The 18,835-nt window shown below is 40.1% G+C and overlaps 1 protein-coding gene across 6 annotated transcripts in view; it reads right to left on the reverse strand.

Annotated features, from left to right (window-relative positions):
• FEZ1 (fasciculation and elongation protein zeta 1) overlaps positions 1–18,835 on the reverse strand; it is a 95,280-nt gene that overhangs the window by 18,330 nt on the left and 58,115 nt on the right. For 5 of the 6 annotated variants that reach the window (XM_069080526.1, XM_069080528.1, XM_069080527.1 and 2 more), the window contains exons 2-3: positions 12,787–13,141; positions 6,157–6,256 (exon numbers count right to left, since the gene is read on the reverse strand). In XM_069080526.1, coding sequence (XP_068936627.1) covers positions 6,157–6,256; positions 12,787–13,141 — 455 coding nt within the window. Of the gene's footprint in view, positions 1–6,156; positions 6,257–12,786; positions 13,142–16,450; positions 16,472–18,835 lie in introns of those variants that run through there. The other variant, XM_069080529.1, reaches the window with a different exon arrangement.

Genomic DNA, 18,835 nt, shown 5'->3' on the forward strand with positions numbered 1-18,835 from the left:
CTTCTCCTTCTCCTTCTCCTTCTCCTTCTCCTTCTCCTTCTCCTTCTTCTTCTTTTGCCTTTTGGAGGGCAATTGGGGTTAAGTAACTTGCCCAAGGTTACACAGCTAGGTTTGTGTGTGTGTGTGTGTATTAAGTGTCTGAGGCTGGCACCAAACTCGGGTCCTCCTAACGGGCCAGTGCTTTACTCACTGCGCCACCTAGCCGCCCCTGACAGTTTCTTCTTAGGTGATGATCTGTGGCTATCAGATTCCTCTCCCACCATAAAACTTGAAGCCATATTAAAATCTCAAAAATATAAACTGAAATTGTTAGGCCTGCATTTTAAAGAACCCACATTGTCTTCACAAAGTAAATGATGCTGCAACTGCCTCCTATGTCATGATTTAACTACTTACCTTATTGAGTAGTTCCAATCTGAGGGTTTCTCACCAGATTTCATTTTTATTAATATTTTTAGAGGGAAATGGGGGAAAGGATTGCCCCAAGCCAAATACTCCTGTTTTAAGACTGTGCTGATCCACCATAGCTTTCCTGGGTTGCAGGTGTGGTGTCATGACAGAAGCGGCATGCAATGAATCCACATGGGATAGGCCACTGAGTAACCTAGTACCATCAAATGAAGGTCAAACTAAGCTAAAAATAAAATAACATTTTAAAAGCTCACTTAATCTATTTGTTCTGAGTCTCTAGGATCATATAATCCTAAGAAAACTCATGGGACCTCAATGTCCTAGGGTTTTGTGAAGGGTTGCAGCTCAGAACAAAGTTCAACTGAATTAGAGCAACTCTAGGTGAACAAATACTCACCAATGGTCAACATACTTCTCAGAGTTACTCTCTACGCTATCCCTAATTTAATCCAAGGAGAATTTATTAAGAGCCTACTATGTATGGGCCGTATAGTGCCTACTATGTGTACATTGTACTATGTGATGGAGATCAAAAGACAATGAAAAACAGTTACTGACCTCAAGGAGCCAGCATTTTACTATTCCAATTCGAGGAGTTCCTCATCTTTATTTCCAAACAGTAACTAGGATGAGTCACTAGAATTCCTGAGGAAGAAAAGGAGCAATGCTCCTGGCCACAATTTAGCTACAGCACAGCAGCCTCCAATCTTCATACTCTTAGCCTCTTAGGAAATGTATGCTCAAATCCAATTATTTAAACCATCACCTTCCCAAACACATAAACTGTTCAGATTTGGACAATTAAGTCCTCTTAGAAATCTGTCCCAAGCAGCATTCCTTGAATAGTCCCCTCATACAAACAAAACAACTCAGGTGCCACTTCACCCTTGCAGCTTTCAACTGGCTCTTCCTAGGACATAGATTTTTGCCATTCTCCTTGGAACTATATTACCTTTCCCCTTTATTCCATAGTCCTGTGCAAGAAATATTCCTTAATACCAGAGACAAATTCAATTCCTACACTTATCCCCCTTTTCTTACAGAGTCATTTCAGCTCCCCAAGAGCCTTAATCCACATTTCTAGCCACTCTTTTGGGGTTGAACCAGAAAGGAACACCCCTACACAACGACTCTCTATGTAACACAACCAATCAGTAAACAGAGATAAAATTGAAGGAGATAGGGACCTGCCAGCCTGATAGCAAAACAGAATAATTTCAGACCAAGTGGGCTACTATTTGTCTCTCACACTTTCTGACATTTTTTGGATGATAACCATCATTTGTCAGGGCCTAAATTGAACACTTGGCACTGTATGGCATCTTTGATCTTCTAAAAACCACACCCATACATCCTGAGGATTGCTGAGGCTCCCATAATCCCCCATAACAAACATTCATTTAAATCCAGAGCCAGCTCATGTGAACAAAAATAGATAGTTTTTGCCTTAAACTCCGTTAGTACCAAGCACGGCTAACAGGCAGGACAGTGAGATTGTGGGCCAATTTTGAGGAGCTGAGATGGAAGTACCACAGAACCAGATGGTGACATCTATTTCTGCTGTTTAACCCATATGTTCCTCTCTCTGCCAACCCCACCACCTGTGTTAGTTTCTTGGTTACAGCAGTTCTCCATCAAGCAGAACAGTGCTCCTCAGGACCAGGACTTGCTCAGAACTGTATTCACATGGTAGAGCTTTCCTGGGGCCAGAAAGTCCTGTGGCGAAAGTCGGACCCGTGCTGGGAAGTACAGTTTGATTTTCATATCCCTCTGACAGCAGCTGCAGTTCTGTATGCTGAAAAACCTTTGGCATAAAATCTATAAATAATTGCAATGTTTACATTTTCTTAAATGTGGCCAATTACAGTGACTTTACATAATTGGCTACTAATGATGTAGCTTTTAAGTATGCTACTTCCCTTCCTAAGACGCTCACTGTGTTTTTACATTTCCTGCTGAAGCCAGGGAGGGAGCTTCTCAGGATGGATCCTCCTTGCGGTTTACAAGTTAATATACTTGGGGCTATACAGCAGGAAGGATGATCTTTGTGTTTCTCAGACACAAACAAAGCCTGACTAGGCTGATCTGCCAGGTTTGAGGAAAGATTGTGAAAATCAATTAGGACTCTGTGGAAAGGACTTAGTTAAAAGAGAGTGGCATTGAACTTATTTTTCTTCCTTCTAGCATTGTTTTGTTTTTTTCTTAAATGCAAGGGATAGGATTTATGTAGACTACTCTCTAGAACATAGATTCCTCTTCTTAACGTGCAGACTCTCATTCTGCTGTGTTCTATCACTTCTCAACCAGCCCTGGGTCTTGCTCCTATACTCCCTATGGTTCTACCTCAGTCCTGCCCTGATCCTCCTCCAATTACAACCTGGCTCTCATTCCCTTGCTCTCTCTACCCAGCCTTGGACTATCTCCTTGGCTTCCCCTCTGATTCTGCTCTTGCCTCACCCACTTTTCAGCAAGCTCTCTAACTCCTCATAGATTCAGCAGCTCCCCTGGACCCCTGAGGAAATTTATTTTACAGAAGGCATAAACCTGGAAAATGAGAAGATTCCAGTACATGACCACATGCGTCATGTGTAAATATATAGCTTTTGAGGTGCCCTGAATTGGATTGTTATTTCAGTGTGCAAAAAGGGTCATGGGGAATCCTTCTGGCCTCATCTGTGCTACCCAAAAATAGATCACAGGAACTATTCTAATATGTGATTATAGACCAGAAAAACATTCAGGCAAAGCCATCAAGAGTTTGTGTCTATTTCTGCATTGTATACATTGTCTGACTTGATCGGTGTGTTGTTTAGTTTTGTCGAACTACTTCTGTTTTCTATTTCTTTTTTTAAATTTTTTGTTACAAAAGATAGCTCTTTGGGTAGAAGGCAAAAGGCCAATATGGAAATGAAAATAATATTAAAATGGGAAAATAATCCAATTTTTTAAGACTTTGCATTTCTCTGTGGGATGGGAGGAGTCTTGCAAGTTGCTTCTATGATATCCAAAGTCAAAAGAATTTGAAATAAACTATTCTCTTTCAATGAGAATCATTCAAACTCTTCTAAGCTGAGTCTAGAAGTCCAAAATGTCTGTTTCAGTCAGAAGTTTCTCCCTCCTTGATCTGAAGAGGAGAGTTTCATTAGGGCTGTGGAACCTGGAAGATTTAGAGTTGAATGCAAATTTCTATACATGGTAATAGTACTAATGGTTCTGATGTTTGTTAATACCTGATGCACAACAGCAAATAAAATCATCCTGGGTTGAGTACTTGTGTTCAAAGAACAGGTATGTTAAATGTTTTTGTTTTTTGAAAGTACTCGAGTTCACTCCATTCATAAACAGGACTCATCTCTATAGCACATTTAGCCTTTTACACAAAATTTCCCTTCCCTTATATCATTGACATAAATAGCAGGTCCACTGGTACATCCCTCTTTCAAGTTAAAAGAAAAAATGCAATTCTTATCTTCAGATAAAAATGTCAAAGGTGACAAAAGAAAGCTACCAGTTTGGCCCCACGGAGCTAGTCAGCCCAAGATCTATTTTTCATCTCATTTAAGAAACAGACCATGAAGGAGCAATGTGGTCTTTCTGTTACTGATGACTAACCCAGGAATACCTGAGGAGGGTGTGCCAGGGATACCTATCCTGTCCTAACAGAATGGAACACCAGAGGAAGGGCCTTAAAGATTTCCACTTTCTAGATTCAATCTAACTCTCCCCACCTCCACTCCCTCACCCCAAAGGCTCAGCTGGCTGCTCAGTTCCCTGAAGAAGACAAAAGATATTTTGATTTGCCTTCTAGGTCATCCTCTGCTTGCTATTAAATAAGGGTCAGAGATAGCCAAGTGATGAAGAAGGAAGAAGCTTTTCTCTATTCACTTGAACTACCTTTTCCTTTACACTAGATGGAAGGGATTTTGTGTGGGTCTCAAGTTCATCTTTCTCAGGGTCATTCCATTCACCCTGAAATGTGAACACTCCTGAGGGAAATCTGCAAATGAGGATAAATTAGAGTTCTATTGAAGAGCCGTCTTGTGTCTCCTTGAGCTTGACCCAGGGTTGAGCCAGGAAAGTGGCAAGAGATATAACAAAGCAGAATTTGCCTTAGTACTAGGATGGGTTTGATTTTAATGCCAGAAAACAAATTCACTACATATCCATTCTAAGCTCCCTCACAAATAGGATTTGTTTTTGGCACCAGGCAGCTAATAATAATATCTTCTCTAGAAACACTGAAAAATTATAGTCTCGAGAAAAAAAGTCAGTAGCCAAGAGTCACGCAAAGAGTTCATGCTCAAGACAGGACCTCGTACTCATTGCTGGAGATGTTTACCAAACATGTTAATAGGAATCTAGAAGTATTGAAACCATTGACCCAGAGCAGTTAAGCACCCCTCCCCACCTCCAGGATGAATAAATAACTTTTCTGAGGTCTGGGGTTTCTTGTGTCATTCTGCATTTCAGGAGTTAAGCAAATTTCATTTTTTCCCAATAACACTTACCTGTGGTATAGTGGAAGAAACACCAGACTCAGAGTCAGAAGACCTGCTGAGTTTGAGGTATGGATCCCCCACTTACTATCTGTGCAAGCTCAGTCAAGTCATTTAACCTCACTAAATCTCTGTTCCTTCACCCATAATATAGGGATAATAATACTTAGAACTATTTCAGGAGATTGAGGTGTAGAAAGGACCTTGTAAACTAGAAAGCAAGGTATAAATCTGATTTATTCCTGTTGCTGGTTGAGCACTTATTCTGGACAGGTAACCTATAGAAACTGTAGACCAGCAAGGGGAATTTTTACAGATGGATTTTTTAGTGACATAGCACAGGGAAACCTGGGTCAAGATAAAACTCTTCAGTTCATTTCAAGTTTGCCACATTTGTTTTCCCTACCAGCAAAATCTAGAGAACAAGCCAAAAGAAAAGTGACCCTTTTCCAGGGAGTCAAATGAATGAAGACAATAAATGGGTTTTTTTTCTTCTATTCGTAGCTTTGGCTGAGATGTTCACCTTGGATCTAGATGGATTTCACATCTTGCTATCTTGTACAAAAGGCTCAAAATAGATTCCTGTACTTGCCCTACTCTCTTGAGATTTTCCTCTGCATTTGCCAAGCCACCTTCCTTTTCAGTGCCAAGGTGTCTGACCCTGGCTTAGCCACTCAAAGGCCTTCCAGTCAGATTTCCTGAAGAACACATCCCCATATCTATCTGGCCATAAGAACTTGCTCCAGAACTATGGTCATGCCTGCAGAGTAACTGTGAGCAATTAGTACCAGCAACATTTTTGACAATGTTTTTGATGGAAGAGAGGGAAAAGAGATAACATCTGTTCTCTTACATAGGAGAACTGGCTTCATTACAACTTCTGCCAGGGAATGTCATTACCTGAGCACAAAAATAGCCTGTAACATTTGCCCAATTTCTTACACTTCAGACCTATTCACTTCACGTTTTGTGTTACAAAGGTCAATGATGTTAACTCTCTGGATACATACCTCTTAAAAATAGCTACCCCTAATAACTAGCAGCCACCCTTGATCTGTCACTTCCCCATTTCCACCCTTCCCACCCACCCATCCTATTCCTTCCTTCAAGCAATGATTGCCAGTCTTTACTAGAAGTTGTTTACTAATAATATAAATTACTTATGTTGGTGATCATTTTACCTAAAGAAATCAACATCTCCACAAAACCCATTCAATATAGTACAACTGTCAAGGCCCCAGAGAGGTACCTCAGCGTCTGAGATGTTGCCATTCAGAGCCTCGATGTTTGGGTCCCTCCAGTCGTCCCCGAGTGAAGGGATGTAATTGTCCGTCAGAGCATCCCAAACTCTGAAAACAAAGAAAGCTTCTTGTTAGCAGACATCTGTGACCTGGCTCCGCCTGGGGGAAGGAAGAACTCAGCTAGAGAAGGAGAGAGGCTTCTCTGTGTGCCAGGCTGAGATCATCTGCCTTCCAGCATGCTTGGTCAAAACAGCCTAGGAATCACATTAGAAGGCAAACAGCAAGAAGGAACAATGAATGCTAAAAGGCCCAAGACACACTGGTGCCAGGTCAGCTATTTCAGGATTGAGGTACCTGAAGGCAGGGCAATTTCTTGTCTTAAATCACTAACATTGAAGGCTACAGATAAACAAGTGACTTATATCTGGGCCTGAACATAAATCTACCCTTAGAGCAGGTGCATGGTTCACTTCTTGTGATCCTGCGTGGTAACTTACTGGTTTCCTTTCCTATTAGTAGGCAGAAGTTTGTAAAGACCTGCAGGAAGATTTCCTGGATGAATGACCCTCTCTCACTGAGGTCCGGGACCTTCATACAGCTTGCATGGGTCCCGAGAGATCTACTACCTAATATGTCAAGAAAATTAACTGCCTCACAGAAGCTAAGCTGCATAATTGAGATTCCTCCAACTCTTGTTTAATATTAATGGCTTGCCCCCAAGACACACAGGGATGGTATAACCCTGCCCTTTCTACAACCTGATATTCTCAAGCAGCAGGCCCTATATACCTCACACAAGGTATCAATATATTACAAAAAGTACATAGTTAATAGAAACAGTTATCTCTTCATGGTTCATTTTAGCTGCACAGGGGGTGGGGGGCAAGGAAGGAGTTGCTTCTCTTTTAATATTTTTGTTATGTTTTTACTTTTTCTTTTTATCCCCAGCACTTAGCCTGATCCATAAGAAATGCTTAATAAATATTTGTTTTAGGGGCAGCTAGGTGGCACAGTGAATAGAGTACCAGCCCTGGAGTCAGGAGGACCTGAGTTCAAATCTGGCCTCAGACACTTGACACACTTACTAGCCCTGTGACTTTGGACAAGTCACTTAACCCCAATTGCCCCCCAAAAAGTAAAAAAAAAATACATTTGTTTTAAATTTGATGTAAGATTGCTTTTAAATAGCTCTTATTACCCAACACATCTAATTCAGAAGACACCTTTTGAAAAATAGATGTTTCAGGAGGGATTTAAACACAAAATAAATAAAAAAGGCAGAGACACATGCTTATTTATTCAACATGAACAGCAATAACAATAATTTACATGTACATAGATAGTGTGTGTGTGTGATCTATGTTGGTCTCAATATCACACAGACATAAGCCAACACCAAGAAATCTAAATGTGCAAAATAACACACCAAGTGTAATGATGCAGATGCTGATGATTTTGATTATGATGTAAGGTAAGGCATGCCTGTAAGCTCCTTCCAAAATGTGCTGCAAAATTGTTACCCAGCCTGAACACACAAGAGTGCCATGTATGCATATGTAAAATGGTTTAAATTCTAGAAGCACGGCATACACAGTAACACTGGAACGCATGCCTGTAACATGCCTGCATTTTACAGCATGAAGGCTTCAACGCACACAGTGTGCCATATACACAATGGAAGATTCACATGCAGAATACTGAATACAAATACTTTAAAATGTGCTAGTAGTGTATAGGGGGGTGGGGGGTAGCCAAGGACAAAGGAAAAACTAAGCACACACATTTGATATTGTGCAGATGCAAAATAGGAATCATAAACAAAGAGTCCTTCCTGGAGCATATAGTCCACCATGAGTGAAGAAACAAAAGAGGCACCCCAGAAAATCTAACAATATAACGGTAGTCCATTTATGCTCTATTTTTCTGGCATTATAAGAGAGCTCTTCAAGAGACCAACTCATCAAATACTCATTAGACATCTATTTAGAAAGATTTCAGAAAGGAATTCTTAAACCTAGTAGTGTTACCAGACTGACAATCTCCTAATCTCTATCAGTTCCTGTTCAACTGCATTAATCCCTGATGAGTTTAAACCTGAGTTCCATTAGCATTCCAATAAAGGAAAACTCAAATGATCAGCTCTCTCAGATAAGGATACTATGCTAAAAGCAGAGCTGACCCTGTCTCATACATCAGAATCCCATTCTTGAACATCCCACAGAATTTTTTTAAAAAACTCAGCAGTGCCCTTCAGCTCCTTCTCTAAATCCTTACTCCCAAATCTATAGAATTGTTGTTAGGGCTATACAAGAACCATGTTTGTAGTGGGTAATACACTGACCTTCCAGATCTTCCCTGTAACAAGTGCAAAAAAAAAAAAAAAAGTAAAATTCAGTCAAGTTCAAAAAAAGCAGAAATCTTTTGTCCCTACTCTGGGCAGGAAGGAAGATGAAACCCTTCTTACACTGCATCAACTTTCACTTCACCTTGAAAGTGTTCACCTCCTTAGGATGGTAGCTGAGAGAGCTCTTAAATCCTTTGGGGAGTGTTTTTCCTTTCTGAGGCTTTACTCAGCTGCCTCCCTTCTCCAATTTCTGGCCTTTCAATGATGCTTTCTAAGCCTTCTCCTCCCCAGCATGTTTTGTCACTTCTATCCTTTTTGGATTTTTTTATTTTTGCTCGGCCAGGTTTTCCTCTTTCACACTGTCACATTCTTCCCACCCCACTCTTTTCCTCTCTCCCCCTTACCTCCTCTCATTTAGGTCTTAGATTCTGCTGAGCTAAAACTAATTTAAAAAATTAGTTCAAATTCAAGGGCTTCCTAATCAACTGCATTATTTTTTTTTCATATCTACCTTGTATGCATATATCAGTGGTTCCAGAAGACATAATTTTAAAATACCAAATCAAAACCTAGAATTCTGTATGAATGAGAAAAACCCAGGTATTCAGTTGGCAAACCTACACTCTAACCCTTTTAACCTGGGGTCCCTCATGTGATACACACCCAGACAGCCACTACTCTGAGCCCCCTGAAGTGAATTGCATTATTAAAGGAAGAGTGAAAGCCTTATGGGTACAACTGGCTTCATCAGAGTACAAAGAGAGAGCGCCACTGAGGAAGCAAAGACAAATTAGGCAGTCAGCAGCAGCAATAACTTGGGGGTGGGGGTGGGGATGAGGGAAGGGAGGGCGGAGAGGCCAGGGGAAGGCCAACTGAAAGGGGCCAAGAGGAAAAAGTACAAAGCTTTTTTTGTGAGAGAGGGAGCTGGAAGTATTTATCTCCCTACAGAGGCTTTCTATTGCATCCTAGGCTGAGCTTCTAAAAGTGGAGTTATCCTGATTAAAAGGTAGCCTAAGGTGGAGCGCAGAGCTGAGCTTTCAAGAGAAGGAACTGGGCACTTTAGCATTGTCTTAGGGAAAGGAAAACCTTGAATACTATCTTGTAATTAATTATTTAGCATCTATAAATTGTACTACTTATAGAAAACAAAGATGAAACACATGCCCTTAGCTGAACCATTACCTTTATCCTATTACCTAAGGCTCATTGTACTTGCTGCTAAGGCCAGCAGCTAGGTTCTACATCAAAGAAAGTTTATTTTGAAAGAAAGCATTTTGCCTTTGGATTAGCATGTGCCTAGGGAAGAATGGGATATGTATAAAGGGGAGGGCACCCCCAGAAAGAGGATATGCGAATGGATAGGTATGGATCCTAAGATGGCAACATGGCCCACTTCCCTGTCCACTTCTAGGAAATTTCACGCACCTGCCAAGTATGGTGAGAAGCTATGTGGAACTCCTACACTGATCCTAACTTGGTCCCCAACAAACATCTGTCGAGATGAGTTCTGGGGCACCTACTTGATTTGTAAGACTGACCTCCCAGGTATAGACAATATTTTCTGTTTGGAATTTTGAAGTCATGTTTGAATTCAATGAGCACTAACAATTATTGGCATGTGTGATTCTATGCAATGTCATGCCAATACTACCATATTGTAAACTGATTACATATATTAACTTATATGTAACTATGCTGGTCTCTTATCCCCCTATTGGACAGTAAGCTACACAAGGGCAGGGATAGTGACTTCTCTCACATTCTCAAATGAACAAATAAATGCCTTAAAATGACTTTTTAAGCTTTTCCATTCCCTACAGATTAGCATTATTTTCACCTGGCATGCAGGAAAATTGAACCTGTAAATGGAGAACTAATTTACCTGAGGTTACAAAATGCAGCAAGAGGGAAAGCCATTAGCTCAGAATTCCCCAAACCAGATCATTCTCCAAACCACAGGTGGACACTATGACCCGTAGCAGTGTGTGTTTGTAAGTCATAGCTTAACTTCAAGTATAAACTGGTGCCAAGGTTTAAAATTGCACCACCGTGCTGACTCTGGTGAGTTGAAATCTTTAACCCAAGGATTATATTTAAACAAAGAAAGAACAACTGTGTGTCAATAACCATTGTTTCTAGCTCCTCACCCTCTGTGATGGCTAGAATTGGGATGAGGCAGGAGGCTGGCTCTTCAGAATTTTAATGAGCCACACTGACAGATTACCAGAGTTCTGCCCTTCTGACTGATTATATGGCAGAGAAGAAGTTCAATAATGTCTTTGCAATGACCACCCAGAAGAAGTCTTATGTCTTCTGAACTCAAAACCACAGCCTGGTTGTCCTTCAATGCTTATTATCACTTCCCAGCCCTTCTAAGACAGACATCCGCCTTTAATGTCTCCCTTGGCAGTTAGGTAGTGCAGTGGATAGGGTACTGCACTTGGAGTCAGGAAGACTTGAGACAAATCCTGCCTAACTGTGTGACTTAACTTTTTTGAAGCCTCAGTTTCCTCATCTGTAAAATGGACATAATAACATCAGTTACTTCACAGGCTTGTTGTAAGGATCAAATAAGGTAAACATAAAGCACTTGGAGAAGCCACTATTATCACTAATTATCATTAGCAAGTTCATTTCCTAGATCTTTCCCAGTGCAAGTTACTAAAATAAATTCTGATAGCTGTCCCTGGGTTTGTTTCTCTGTCTTATGTTCTCTTCAAGGGAGTTACTTGACCAAACGACCAAGGCACTTTACTGATTTGTCCTACAGTTCCAGTTATTTGGTTCTATCCTTGAAGACCTGCTCAGAAACACTCAATTCATCTCCCTAAATACTGAATCTGCCCAGAGATTGCCATGACAACAGACAGGCTTCACTCAGGAAGAAGTGGCGAGGTGAAGAATGGGAAAAGTACTGCCAGCCTGCCTTTGTCACAGGGGTCATTTTATAGCCAAGATAGATAGCCCAACAAATGTCTAGAAAATGCCACCCAGTGCTTAATTGTGCTAATTTTATACCGTAAAGCCACACTAGAGTTTTGATTCAGCTTTCCTGAAGACATTTCTGAGAGTGGTCAGAAACCAGAAGCCTGTGAAATGCCGATATTAGCTTCTCTGTGTTCCTCCATATATATTGTACCCCCAAATCATGCTTCAACTTCTGCTACGCTATTTGACCTTCAGTCTCCTGGATGAAGAAGTAATGAGGCAGGGGAGGCAGGAGAAGCAGAAGGAAGATAATAGCCTCACAGGACACTAATGAACATTTCTTGACCTCCACTGATGGGACCAGACCTGAGAGGAGAATAAGACCTTGCCCCCTGAGCTTTCCCCCCTCAAAGAAACAGATAAAGATCTAGAAAAAGGAAGGAATAATTTGTTGTTGGAAGTGAGAAAAAGCTGGCATATTCTATTATCATTTTCAGAGCACATTTTGGTGAAGTAAGAATTTATATTCTTTGCAAGTTCCTGGACCTGCCTTGCAAAGACTGTGCTTCAGAGGTTTCACAGCCAAAGACCCTAGGAAGTCAAATGAGGTTAAGTGACTTGCCCAAGGTCACACAGCAAGTGAAAGATGGAACAAGAATTGAAATTCATGGGTTTTGTGTTTCTAATTCATTGCCTGGTACACTGGAGAAAGAAAGGAAGAAAGAAAGAAAGAAAGAAAGAAAGAAAGAAAGAAAGAAAGAAAGGAAGGAAGAAGGCAGGAAGGAACGAGAGAGAGAGAGAGAGAGAGAGAGAGAGAGAGAGAGAGAGAGAGAGTCCTGGAATTCTGAAAGTTACAATGCAACTAGATAATAGGATCATAATCTAGTGCAGGAAGGGGCATTAGAGGCCAAAGTGTCTAGCTGTTTAAATTAAACATAAGGAAACTGAGGCACAGAGAGGTTAAATAACAACATAGCTAGTGTGTGAAGTGAGATTGAAACCCAAATCTTTCTAACTTCAAGTCCATCATTCTCTCTATCATATCACACTTGCCTCTGAATTTAATGTTCCTGACATTGCATTTCACAGCTAGGAAAACCTTCTTATTCACAAAAATCTATTCATTCCTCTAAGGCTTCAACCCTGGAAAAAGTGATCCCAAAAAAGAACAGCTATAGTGGCAGTGGCATAAGATCAGAATGGGGTGAACAGTTGTCCAATGAGTGCAGCATGGCCTTGTTGGGGAGTCTGGGAGTGGATATGACCAATCATGAATCTGTGGATTCACGATGATACTTTGTCAGGAAGCCTCAGCTTAAATATAGACTTTTATCTGAGACAAAGTAGGTATGGTAAGATTTCTTACTCCTCATCCTGCAGATTCTCTTCCTCCTCCTGGATCTGCAACTGGTTCTTCACAGGGGCTAGGTTCTCAGTCTTGGCATTATAGTTTCGAAAGCAGACATTGAGCTTCTCATCAAACTCATTCACAAGATCTTCCATGGACTTGAAGCTAATAATTTCGGAGGAGAAATTCTCAAGCTCAGAGAGAGAGGGGTCTTCTAGGTGGTGGGGAGACGAGCCATAGAAACATCGAGGTTTCTCATCCTTGTCCTCTGAATAGCAGGGTCGCAAGTCCTCAAATTCTTCATCTAGGCTCACCAACGGGGCCTCCATTTTGTGCAGGTTTAGACCAAGAGCAACTTTCACGTTGACCTTATCTAGAAATTAAGAAAAGAAGAAGAAACAAGATGATCCAGGACTGGCCTCTTTTTCTATGTTTTGCCAAGGGATATTCAGAACATTATCACCAACCATCAGCAAATAGCTTTATTCCCCTTTGTAGTGCCAATGTGATATTCACAGCACCAACAGTCACCATAAATATACCTGCATAGTGCTCGATCACAAAATATAACAGACTCTCCACATATAAGACAGAAGCAAAACATTTATTCAAACACCAGCAAACTGAATCCCCAAACCAGTAAGCTGATTCCATCATAGTAGCAAAGAAGTTAATAAGCCATAACAGCACAGAGAGCCACAGAACCCTTTAGCCTTCCCATAAACCAACACAAGACCAACATTTACTCACAAGCCTGTCTCCCTCCTAAGCATCCTCTGCTCCCAACCGTGTCTAGCTGCTCTGACTCCCAGCTTCCTGTGGGCTCTGCCCCACCCTTCAGCAAACTCCTCCCACCACAGGCTCCACGTGATTACATTAAGTCTGTTATGGGGCAGGGTATATTTTTCAAAGCAGGGAAGGTTTTCAAATTCCCTTAGGCTTATTAAGGGGCAGGGAAGATCTTCAAATTCCTATTACTATTACACGCTTAGGGAAAAAACACCCATCTTTTGGACATTCTGTATATTCTAGATGCCACATATATTTAGGATACTTCTTATATTTGGGTTTTGTAAATAACACCAATATAAAAGACAGACTAAATAACTTCTTGAAGTTGTTTTTAACTGATGATTCTATCAGTCAGTAGGGAGGCCGCCTAAGCCAGCTACATTTCCCCCTAAAGGCCTTCCACAGCTATGCTGAATATCAGACACAGGTAAGCACTGTGCAGGAAACCTGTACCTTTACTTACCTAAGGCTTATTTTCTATACGACTCATTCAGTACTTTGCTTTATTATCATTTGTGAGAAGCTATGTGTATGTCATCTTTGACTGTTTCTTCTCCCTCATCTAAAATACCCAATCAGATGTTCAGTCCTATCAATTCTACTTTCATACCTTCTCCTTCCCACTCCCACTCTCAGCACCCTATTTTAGTCTCCCATTACTTCTTGCATGAACCACTGAAACAGCCTCCTAACTAGCTTTCTGGTCTATTCTTTCTTTGCACAGCAGCTCAAGTAATTCACAGTTGCATATTAGTTACAAGGATTTTGTTTTTCTTTCTTTTTCATTGGGGGAAGTAGGGAAGTGGGAGAGAGAAGAATATTTTCCCCTGGCAAATAAAATATGAAATTCCTTAGCTGATTATTCAAAGCCCTTGATAAGTTGTTTCCTACATTCCTTTCTAGCCTTTGTTCACACTCATTGTGGACTAACTATTCCTTGATCCTGTCCTCTCCCACCTTCATTCATTTGCACATGCCATCTTCTATGTCTAGAGCAAACTCCTCCCATGACTTTACCTGTTGAAATCCTTTTCTTTCTTTAAGGCAGCTCAGGTACCTCTTCCACAAGCCTTTCCTGATCTGCCCAATTAGTAGGGATACTTGAATTTCTAGTGCTACTCTGTTTGACCTCTCCTGTGTCCCTATAATCACAGTCTAACTGATATTACAGTTATTTGCATACACCTCTCTTCCCTCCACTGTGAAGGGAGATATTGTGTCATTTTTCATTTATCTTTCTCCCCTACCCCAGCACATTGCATTACATATGCTCAGTACTTAAATAAATGTTCAATAAATTTTTTAATCGAATTAAGCAGCACATGCATGATAGATTTTTAGCATAACAAATTCAAACTCTCCACATACTCAAATTCTTCTGCTATGATACAGAATGACAATCAAATCCATACTGGCCTACATATGTGCTCCCATAGTAATTAGTTTATTTGGGTATGTACAACTGTAGTCGCAGCCCTACAGAAGAGCTAAGCAGATTCATCAACAACCATATACTTTGTTCTCATAAGCTCCATTTTTGAACTATAGAACTCTACAGAGACAAAGCCAAGGGCAAGTGTGGCAACTGGGAGGTTGTGGAAAGAACACTAGATTTGATGGCCAAAGACCTGGGTTTGAATCCCAGCTCCGATGCTTAGATTAATTAACTTCTCTGGCCAATTAACCTCCATGAACCTCAGTTTTCTCAGCTGCAAAATCAGGGGGTGGGACTGGATGATACTTAAGGTTTCTTAAGCACTAACTCCTATGATCTTAAGTCAGTTTTTTTGAATGTCTCTGAGCCCAAGTATCATCATCTATTCAACAGAGCCAATTAATAAACCTGTCCTACCTATTTCCCATAGTCGTGGTAAGGATCAAATGAGAAAATATACACAAAGTATTTTATAATCATAAATTATTATTTCATTGCCACTTGTTATTGTTATCAGGCAGAACCACGTGGATGTTCTTACCCAGGATTAAGTCGATATCATTATCACCAACAAGAAACATTTACAGAGCACTTACTGAATAGAAAACACTAGGCAATCTGTGGGGAGAAAAGAAGTATGGAGGTGGTGTTTATCGACTGGAAGCTAGTCCCAGGTCTGTCACTGACTATCTGTGGTATCTTCGGCAAGCCACATGTCTCCTATGGGCTCCTGTTTCTTTATAGGTAAAATAAGGAAATTAGACTAGAAGACCTAAAGTAGGGCAGCTAGGTTGCACAGTGGATAGAGTTCTGGCCCTGGAATCAGGAGGACCTGAGTTCAAATTTGACCTCAGACACTTACTAGTTGTGTGACCCTGAATAAGTCACTTAACCCTGCCTCTGAAAAAAAAAATATCTAAGATCTTTTACATCTCTAAAGTTCTGTGTCTGTGAAAAATATTTGCTCTCAATGAAATTGCAGTCTATTGGGGGAGACAAATACATAAAAAGATTATTCAACCTCTCTAGGCCTCAGTTCCTCTCTTGTAGAACAATGGAGTTGGACTAGATGACCTCTAAGGTTCTTTCCAGTTCTAAGTCTATGATGCTATGATCTTCTTATTTTGTTAGTTATTAACTTAATATTCCATCTTACATTTCCTTGCCTTCCTACAGGCTGTCCTCCATACTTTAAATGCTCTCACCTCTACATTCTTTCAAGGATCAATTAAGATGCTACCTCCTACATGAAGCCTGATTCCCCTCCCTACCCCCCTCCAGTTTTTAGTACTTTCTCCCATCTCAAACTACCTTAAGCTAACTTACTTGTACATATTGTATCTCTCCAGTAGAATGCAACCTCCTTGAAGTGAGAAATTTTTATAGTACCTCAAACACAATAGACATTTAATAAATGAATTAAAATGAATTGAAATGAAAGACAATCAAGGTTACCATAGTTTGGAAAAAAGGGGACATCAGTGTAGACTAGATTAAGTCAGGAAAAACTTCATAGAAGTAGGATTTAAGCTGATCCCTGAAGGAAAAAAGTAGAATTTAGAGAATTAGAGAGGCCAGTGGATATTATTTCAGAAGAGTTGGCAAAAGCATGGAAACAGCAATATGCATTGGTGTATCCACATTAATGCTTCAGTCTATAAACTGAGGGTTGTTAAAAAAAAAAAAGACTCCTAGAATTAAAGAAAACCTGAATCCTAAATCACAAAAGAAAAAGAAATCTAAAACCTAAATTCTAAATCATAGTTCTGCCTAAATCACATAGGTCTTTCCTGGGTCTTAGTTTCCTCATCTGTAAAATAAGGGAACTGAACTAGATAATTATAAGATCTTAAACTTCGACCAAAGGTTGGTCTATTTAGGTCCATACAGGTTAAGTAACTTGCCTTAACTTACACAGAGAGCAAATAATGAAGCCGATATTTAAAGCTAGTCCTTTGACTCCAAATCCAGAGTGTTTTACACTACATTATGCTTCTCATTCCAAGCTTTAGTAAACCTTAATTCATAACTTTTTACAGAACACAAATTATCAGCATGCCAATGACTCAAATCACTTCTTCGTCAAAGGAAATAATCAGTGGCAAGGATGGCTCTTTTCACCATTCCTTGGGTGATACTATATGGCTCTGAATCATAGAACACCACAGTCTCTGAAGTATCAAAATTGTGGGTCACTCAAAGGGTAATGGTGAACATAAATGGGCTGCAGCATATTATCCATGACTTATGAGCAAGATGTGGTGTAAATGAAATCCAAAAGATGAATGACTGGGAAAAGAGGTGGACTCGGCATGGAATGAGAATAAGGAATCACAGAATGACAACCTGCCTGCTACTCTCCTACCCACATAAAGTTAAAAGTCCTAGAGAAAGGACCCTTTATGTTGTGTGGATCCCTTGTGTTGTATGGATGGATGAGAATGCAGCTAGAATAGCACAGGATAGGAAGTCAATGGGTTGCATTCTCCATTGCTGGAGGCAGTAATTGTGATTCTATAATGCATTCCAATTTCTCCACTTTTCTGGTTGTGGCTCCCATCTCTACCATCATGTCAATTGTGGTATCTAAAATGCCTTCCCCTGAGTACTCTCCGAATTATCAATATCCTTCCTAAAAATATGGCTCCCACAACTGAACACCATACTCCAGATATGGTCTGACCAGGGTAGAGATCCTAAAACACTGGTACAATTCTAATACCTCCTGAACCTCAAGCAATTAACAATGGCCATTAAGCACCTACTATGTGGAAGATACTGTACTAGGTACAATTCCAGCCATTAAATTTCAATTTAATGGGAGACACAGAACAAATAAAAAGGCAATAGTTCACTACAGATGTTATAAAATCGTCTTAAGATTAGCAGCAAAAGCCTGATACAAATAACAAATGCTATAGGAGTTTCCTGAGGTGGGAAGATTTTTATGGAATAAAACTAAATCCTTGAGAAATGGAAAGGCCTGGGATAGGGGATTAGAGAGGAATGAATTCACAGACAAGGGGCAGTTCCCATTTTGACTGATATTTTATTCTTCACGCAAGACACAATTATGTTTCATAAAGGTTTATTGAATTAATTAATGCCAAATTAATGTTAGCTTTTTTTCCATTAAGGAGCTCCTATTCTTTTAAATTCCTTTAGCCAGCTCCCTGTGGATCACTGGTTCTGTTCTAGAGAGCTGAAACCATTCAAAAAGTTAACCAGCTAGTGGTCCAGGCATTCACACTTCTTTAAATATATATTAGGGAAAATTCAGGAATTACAAAGGGGCCCCTTGGACACTATCCAAACCACTAATCATAGACTAGTAACATCATAAGAGGCCAATGCAAACAACATCTAGGTCCAGGATTTAGTTTCAAATCTAGATTGGAATACTACACTGAAACCAAACCATTCTTAGCCAAGAAAGATTCCAGAGAAGAAAATTAGCTTATCTGTAAAGTAATGAACAAAGAAGAAATCTATCCCAATACCCTGGGTTTTAAAAAGGAGTGTCATCTATAACTGCTTTCATTATCTCAAGCTGAATATATTTTTGTTGTCTTAGTGAACTCATTACATTGAAGCCAATCAATACTCAGTGAATCATTTTGGAGTTGGATACTCCTATATACAACAACAATCATAACATCATGGTTTACAAAGCATTTAATAAATATAATCTCATTTTATCTTCATAATCCTGAGAGGTAGCTGTTACTATTATCCCCATTTTACAGTTGAGGAAACTGAGACAGACAGAGGTTAAATGACTTGCCCAGGTTCACACAGCTAAGTCTGACACAAGATCTGAACTCAGTTCTTCTTGACTCC

Source organism: Petaurus breviceps, unplaced genomic scaffold, assembly GCF_028583685.1.
Source record: "Petaurus breviceps papuanus isolate PSGF00001 unplaced genomic scaffold, PetGlider_PUasm1.0 91133, whole genome shotgun sequence".
NCBI classification, from domain to species: Eukaryota; Metazoa; Chordata; class Mammalia; order Diprotodontia; family Petauridae; genus Petaurus; species Petaurus breviceps.